Source organism: Parambassis ranga, chromosome 1 (genome assembly GCF_900634625.1).
Source record: "Parambassis ranga chromosome 1, fParRan2.1, whole genome shotgun sequence".
Classification (NCBI taxonomy): Eukaryota; Metazoa; Chordata; class Actinopteri; family Ambassidae; genus Parambassis; species Parambassis ranga.
Window position 1 is genome coordinate 3,479,975 of NC_041022.1, and position 8,068 is coordinate 3,488,042.

At 45.2% G+C, this 8,068-nt stretch overlaps 1 protein-coding gene across 1 annotated transcript; it reads right to left on the reverse strand.

The window, feature by feature from the left end:
• Positions 1 to 14: 14 nt before the first annotated feature.
• Positions 15 to 7,652, reverse strand: LOC114429931 (NACHT, LRR and PYD domains-containing protein 12-like). Its single transcript, XM_028398620.1, has 9 exons — positions 7,441 to 7,652; positions 4,923 to 6,534; positions 4,435 to 4,779; positions 2,936 to 3,103; positions 2,692 to 2,862; positions 2,412 to 2,621; positions 2,159 to 2,332; positions 1,147 to 1,317; positions 15 to 322 (listed from the first exon to the last, which is right to left on the reverse strand). The coding sequence occupies exons 2-9, from the start codon at positions 6,521 to 6,523 to the stop codon at positions 307 to 309; spliced, it is 2,856 nt and encodes a 951-aa protein (XP_028254421.1). The 5' UTR covers positions 6,524 to 6,534; positions 7,441 to 7,652; the 3' UTR covers positions 15 to 306.
• Positions 7,653 to 8,068: the final 416 nt, after the last annotated feature.

The following is an 8,068-nucleotide window of genomic DNA, read 5'->3' on the forward strand; positions in this document are numbered from 1 at the left end:
GCAGGACTCACAGCTTGGTGCAAAAGACGCTGTTTATTGTGTGCATCACATGAACAGCACAAATTATAAACGTTTGTGTTTTCCATTAGACATTATTTGCATAGACTCGTACATAAACAGGACTCAATGGACAGTCTTTGAACAGACGGTACAACATAACTTAAGCTAAAAAAACACAAAAAATAATAATTCACAAATTCAAGTATTTTCACATTATACTGTATAAATAGATCAATGGATGGAACTTGGACTATGGAGCACAAGGTCACTGCATGTGAGGCAGGTGTGTGTTTGTGTTCAGCTCCTTCAATCTGCGGGGAAACTGAAAGACACAAATATAAAAACAAATTAGAACGACTTCTGCTCAAACCACAGCTTCCACATTTTTCTACAATGTTCATGATGGACTTCATGTGGGACTCTCAGGTCTGCTTGTAGGACCAGCAGACAGGTCAGAGGAGTCTCTGTGCACTGTGCGAGCAGAGCTGCTGGAGTCTTTGTCTGCAGCGTCCACAAACATCTGACAGGACAGCTTTGGTCCACACATGGACAGAGGAGAAGAGCTGGATCCAGACTCCATGATCCCCGAAAGAAACAGACTGAGAGCCACGGCACAGAGTCTGTTACTGAGTGAGCACAGACAGCTTAGATTCTTCGGGGCAACATCCAGCCCGGTGCATTCTGGGAGTGCTCCTGTAGCACAGATTTAAGCCACGTTTTTATTAGGGATGTTCGATGCCACCTTTTTTCAGACCGAGTACCAACGACACCACTAGTACTTTTGATGTATTTATACATATATTTCAATAATATCTAATGATAGCTTTTGAAGCTACAAGAAGCATTTTGAATTTATTTAATTCAATCTTAATTCTCCAAGTTAGTTCTGAGTGACAGAACCCATTACAGGGCGAAGGGCGGAAGAATTAGTTTGCGGACTCCGGATATCGCCGACCGTCTTCTCTCTGCAAATATCCGCTATCCGAGGAGCGGGCGAATCAGCTGTTGGTATACAGTATGTGCATGCATGTGTCTCTGTGTGTGTCTCTGGGTGTGTGAGCGGAGTTGAATGAACAGAACGATCGTTCTCTTTTAAACTCAGAATCAGTTTGTGGACTTCTCCTCTGTTGAATGATCAGTACTTACTCTATGGTCTGCAGGGCGTATTTGGGGTTGTTTATTAGTTCAAGCAGAGCTGTGATGTCGGAGTCGTCTATTTTGTTGCCCATCAGATGCAGCTCTACCAGATGCTGGTTTGACTTCAGGGCAGAGGTCAGAATATCAATGCTCTTGGAGGTCAGACTGCAGGACCTCAGCCTGGAGAAGAAAAAAAAAAAAACATCAAACCAGAACTTCACTGTCTCACACCGGACCAAAGCCGTTCAGTCTTCAGACACAAAATCACTGCTTTAACACTTGTGAAAGCATCATGACGAAAGTGAAAGAAATTTGGACCTGAGAAAAAAGATCGTTAATGTCTACAAAGCAGCTGGCAGACAGGAAGCGAAACATGTGGGAGGTTCCGGAAAGAGAACTAATGAGACAGAGCAGACAGACTGAAGTCTGCTAGAGACCACCTGGAGACAGAGCACACAGACTGGAAGTCCTTTGGTCAGATGAAGCTGAACTAGAGCTCTGTGCTCACAGAGATGTTGTCTTCATGTGGAGACAGAAAGGAGAGGCTAGAACCCAAAGAACAGGCTTCATACAATCAGACGTGGTGGTGGCAGTATGATGCTGGGAGGAGGATTCAGTCTGTCTGGAACTGTGGATCTGTAACTTTCAGGGTGGAAGAATCATGACACAAGAAGACTGTCTGAATATTGACTTGAAGCATATGTCTCCTTTAGAAGAAGAACTACCTCCAGGAGAACAAAGTGAACCATACTGACTTAACTGGCACAAAGACCTGATTTAAATCTGACTGATAATCCATGGAGCGGACTGAAGACCAGGGTCCATGCAGGAGACCATCAGGTCTGAAAGCGCTTAAGAGTCACCAAAGAGGAACAGACTACGATTCCTCAGGAGACTAAAACTTCCTCAGGAGACTCCAGACTGTTCAAACCTGTTGTGCACTGATCTATTAAACAGAATGAGCTCAGTTTTATTTTGATGATGCTGCTTTTCTGAGAAATGAAAAATGTAGTACACTTACGCCAGTTTGGCCAGTTGACAGTGACAGCTTCTGAGCCCCACGCAGAGTTTCTTCACTCCTTTGTCTTTAAGCTCGTTGCCCGACAGGTCCAGCTCCCAGAGGGGGCTGTCTCTCAGCGCCAATCCAGCTGCGAGGTCAGCACAGCAGCGCTCGGTCAGGCTGCAGCGACTCAGGCTGAAATCAAACAACAACACATGCAGTTCTTGAATCCACACTACAAACATGCAGCGCTGCAGAGGTCCGTTTGACTGACTTGAGCCTCCTCAGGCTGCTGTAGGGGTTCCTCAGGACGGCCGACAGGGCGTAAACTCCTTTGTCTCCGATGCAGTTCTTGCTGAGGTCCAGCTCGCTCAGCTCCACACCGTGATATTCTAGCTGCTCGGCACTTTGGACCGATGAGACCTGATTCAGGACCTTTGCCAATAAAATGCAGCCGTAACTGGTGATTCCACATCTTGTAAGACTGAAGAAAACAGAAAAGATCATTTTATTTAAATTCCCTCAGTTAACGTGTGATTAAACAGGATCCTTACTTGAGTTTTTCCAGTCTGCCGAGTGAATAAAAACCTTCACAGATGCTCTTAATTCCTGCATCTTCCAACTTGTTGTTGCTCAAATTGAGCTCTACCAGGCTGCAGCCCCGAACCTCCAGAGCCTTCCCGATATTCCTGCAGCTCCACGCAGTGAGGCCGCAGTGGTACATCCTGACACACACACACACACAGGGATTCAGGATGTGATCTGATGACTGACAGTGATTCGATAGCTGACACTCACTCCAGCTGTGAGAGCTGCCAGATGCCGAAATATTCACACAGCTTGTTGGCGCCGTCGTCTCGGATCATGTTGATGCTCAGATCCAGGACTTTGAGGTAGTCGTGGTTCTCCTCCAGAGCCTCGGCCAGGTACCCACAGCCTTCATGCTCAATGTTGCACTGTGATAGTCTAAAAAAAGATGAAGCAGAGACAACAGGACAGATCTGTTACTAACAGACATATCAACGTACCACACTTAGAATATCAGTGGTGCTGCCATGGCTGCATTTGACCTTCTTCCAACCATTCTGATGCTCCACAGTGTAAAGAGTTAGCATTCCTCAGGAAGAGACCACCATCTAACTGATAATAAGATTTCCACTGGCGATCACTGGAATATGAGAAAGACCATCCACACAGGAAATTTGGACAGCTAACTATCAGTGATTAATATTCTTCACCTCAGAATGAACCAACAAGGACAAAAAAGACTCCAGAGTTATGACTCTTCCTCCTCACAGCCAGGTCCTACCAGGAGATAAAGACTGCCCAGACCAGTCATATAACTTTCTGCATTCCAAAGAGACGCTTCACACTATAACGTGCTCTTTGTTTTATACTGTTAGAATGATTTAAATCATTTTTGTTGTAACTTTGGTCTCACTGTTCTTCAGATTTTCTACAGAATGCTAACAAACAGCTTCTTTACTGCATTAAACAGCTTGATTAGATGTTAGATTCCTACTGTTAAATATAATAACACATCTGGCCACAATACCATCACCCACTGTATGTAATTAATCAATGGGTCATGGTGATATAGACTGTCTGAAGTGAAACAAAAGGAATGTGTAAGACCAGCTCTGTGTTGCCCACTCGGAGCCATCGTGAGAGGCACCGAGGTTCTGATCTTGAACCTGATCTTGATCATCCAGCTCCACAACCTTCTCAAAGTAGCTGCAACCTCCTCACAGCTGCACCTTGATCAGGGCTGATGTTGAAATTCTAATTATTACATTTAAGGTCAGTTTATTCACCTCATAGAAACTTGACTGCATTCTCTTTATCACCATCACTCCAGCACCATTCATTTACTTCATTCTCTTATATTCCTACATTTTTATTTTCGTTTTATTTTACTCTGCATTTCATTTTATTCTGCCATTAATAAATATATGATCCTTTAGATTGTTGTTCTGTGCATTCTTTTAGATTATGTGAACTGAGGTCACTAAAGCTGAGGACCTACAGCCTCTGAGGTGAGATTGAATCAACTGAATCTTTTAATAATATTTCATTAATTACATCTTTAATGGCTGAAAAAATCCACATCTTTTCTCATAAATTCATAAATTTGTTTTTGTACTCATAGAATATCCACATTTTCTTCTAAATGTATGATTTTGTGATACAATGTCTTTGACGGTTCTTAATTAATTTTATTGTTTTGACCCAATACCTGATAAACATTTTAAATCATTAAGCAGTGCACACAGTCGGGGGGTCTGGAGTTTACTTACCTGAGCGTTTCTAGCTCACACTGTGGAGCGCTCAGTCCAGCAGAGAGTTTCCCCATCCCATCGTCCCCCAATTCATTCCTGCTGAGATCCAGCTCCCGCAGCGTCGTGGACAGTAACAGGGCGGAGGCCAGGTCTTCACAGGAATGCGAGGTCAGACCGCAGCCCGGCAGCCTGAGGGATTTCAGCCTGCAGTTCGGACTGCACAGCTCGTCCACCAGAATCCGGACTCCTACATCACCGATGCTGTTGTATCCGAGGTCCAGCACTCTCAGGTAGGACTCTTTTGTGCCCAGAACGGCAGCCAAGGCTGGACAACACTTCACTGTCAGGTTAGAGAACCGCAGCCTGCAAAGGGGTGACACATCAGAGGCTGACAAATTAAAGGGCAAGTACACTCAAAAGTCTTTGCAGGTTACTGTTTGAACAAAGGCTGATGTTTTAGTTTTTATGTTCTTAAAGCGTCACTTTAGTAATGGAGGCTGACTTACATGACCTTCCTTGTTTTCAGTATAATCGGTAGGTGTCTGAGGAGTTTCTCATCACATCTCATGGACACTTGTAACTCAAAAGTGTCCCGCATTCCTTCAAAATTTCTGGTCCTTTGGCACAAGAAACTCCAGCACATTGGCTCATAGCCTGAAGTGAGGCCATACTTCAGGTAGTTCCTGACCTGGACCAGGAAAGCCTGGCTGTCGTACTCTCTCAGACAATGAAGCAGGGAGACAGCGCTAGAACACAAAATGTTCTCCAGGATCTTCCTCTTGGTGTGGTTAAAGAGTCCGTCAGTGGGCTCCAACAGGCGGCGCTCCTTCACGAGGCCAAAAGTGAAACGAAGAAGGAGGTCCAGTTTTCCCTCCACGCTCTCCTGAGCCTCATTCACCAGACGCTGAATACTCTCAGAGAGCGACGAATCCTGTGACGCTACAATGGTGTCCAGTTTAGCCGACGCAGCGAAGAACTCTCGGATGCTTGAGTGACCGAAGCGGAACACTGTGGTGTTTTTCAGGCCCGTCTCCTCCGTCAACACTAGAGGACACTCTTTGGAGAAAGCCGACGCTTCCTCTGCACTTATGTCCGCCTCCAGAAGGTCGTCCTTGTACATTACATTTCCCTTTTCCAACCAAAGCGACGCCAGCTTTTTCAACTTTGATAAAATATCTGACTTTGATGCTTCTATGAGCTTTGTGTAAATCTGGGTCAGACTCAGAGGAGTGATTTTATATCCATCATCAGGGTTTAGATGTTTCTTCAGCACATTGGCCATGATGGAGCAGATCGGAGGGATCTCGCAGAGGAAGTCCAGACTCCTTGATACCTTCACATGGTCGATGGCTTTGATGACCAGCTCTTCATGACCGATAATGCTCCTGAAGCGCTGTTCCTTCTGTGGGTCACTGAAGCCCTGCAACTCGGCCTGTTTCAGAAAATAGCAGGGAGGGATCCGAGCTGCCGCTGAGCTGTGGGTCGTCACCCACACATGAGCAGAGTGGAGTAAATCTCCTCTGATCAGACTGGTCACCAGGACATCTACTGTGGATGCTTCTGAAACGTCACTCACACTCGGACAGCTGAAGTTCAGCGGAAGACTAAAGTCCTCCAGTCCGTCGAGGACAAACCACACATTGTTTCCGGCCAGGCTGCGGGCATTGAGCTGCTCCTTCAGGTCTGGATAAAACATCTGGAGAAGTTTCATCAGGCTCACTTTCTGTTTTATCAAATTCAACTCCCAGAAAGTGAGAGGAAACAGGAGGTGGATCTTATGGTGGTCTCTGTTTACGGCCCAGTCCAGAGCACAACGCTGCACCGCGGTGGTTTTTCCGACTCCGTTCACTCCAACAGTGATGACAGTTCTTTGGCTACTGCGGTGTCTGCAGTCACATGATAAAAGGTCTCCGAGCAGGACCGGACTAAAGCCGGCCCACGTGTGGAAGTCTGATTTGTCCACATGTCTGAAATCATGCTGGTCAGAAAATGAAGAGACGTCCCGACAGCAAAACCTCGGAGGAAGAAGGGAGTCACCGGCAGGAGGGTCAATCAGCTTCTGATATTTGGTCCTGAGTGAGGTTTTGAGGCAGGTTTGGAGATCCATCACAGAGACCCCTGAAAGGACAGGACAACAGTGAGTGAAAAATGGCCAGATACAAGGTCCTGGTCCTGCTGCTCTGGCTGTGTGAACACTGGACCTGTTACCCAACAAAGATGGACAAAATGTCTCCTGAGGAGCCATTTTGTGAGCAGCCTCATCATATGAGTCCTGAACAGTGTACCTGCCATGACATTCCTGTGAGGTCTCACCTTAAAGGTCACAACATCAGCACCACCACCACCCAGATCTGGTCTGAAGCCAGCCGAGTGAGGATTAGATCGGACTGCTGGCTCTACATATCTGGACTAAAGACTTCCTCACAGACGGCTTCCAGAGGGTTCAAGCAAGCTCCCATATCTCCACAGTCCTCAGCCTCAGATCTGCCCCCCTTAGAGCTCTGAGCTGAACCCCCTACTCTACACACAACCTCCAAACCAGGACCATCAACCAAAGACTAAAATCTTCCCATAAACATATGAATATGAAATAGAATAAGTCCACAAAAGCATCAAAAACAGGCAGGTATTATTGGTCCCTTGGGGTCACAAAATTCAGCTCAATCAAACGTTCATTACTGCGCATGCGCAGTGACAAACTCCTATAAAAACTGAACGTACAAATTTAAACCGTTACTGCGGATATATATATATACATATATACATATATATATCACTGGAATATGTGACCACGATTAATATACCTTGTTTTTCTAAAGAGGTGTACGTAAAACCTGACTTTAAACGGCTTCAACACAAACTGAAAAAACGAAAGTAAAGCTGCTACCGTTTCCGTTATTGTCGTTTAACAAGAGTTTAGCGGTGTGTGGCGCTAACATTAACAGACAGGACGAGTTTGAACGCTGAACATGTCACTGGTACGTATTTATTTTAAACATTGCAAAACATTAAATACAACCTTACCGTGAATTAAAGCCGCTTCTTCCTGCAGAAACACGGAGACACGGTGACGGCCACGTAGCCTTGTTAGCTAAAGAGCTAACGGATAAAACACGAAGAAACGCTGCGGGAAATTTTCATGTTTAACTTTATTTCCAGTCGCTGAAAGTTAAGAGTCAAACTTCACGTCCTCCAGGAACGCGCAGATCCAGGCAGGAACTCTTCTTCTGCGGGTTTAAAAGCGACCGCTGCGTATTACCGCCACCTACTGGACGGGGGAGTGAGGCCAAAAAGAAAACCACACTTCCTGTGATGTTTTTACACTTTAATGTCCTTTTTTCCCTTGCTTTTATTAAAGTATGTGTTGGGAACAAACCCCAAAATATCAACTGTTAATCATTCAAGTGATTTTATTCTTGTCTCATAAACAGACAGAAGTCTGAAGGAATGCTCAAGGTCTTCTTCTTCTTTGACCCTTTGTTATCTGACAGACATAACAGCTCCATACACAGGACATGAAAGGTCACAGGAGCATAAGCATAGTCACAAGAGTCATTTAGGATGAGGCTGAGGTTTATCAGGTATGTATAGGATTTAGGAATCTAAAGAAATCTCATCATGGAATAAAATTTCATCCCTCTGGGATTACTAA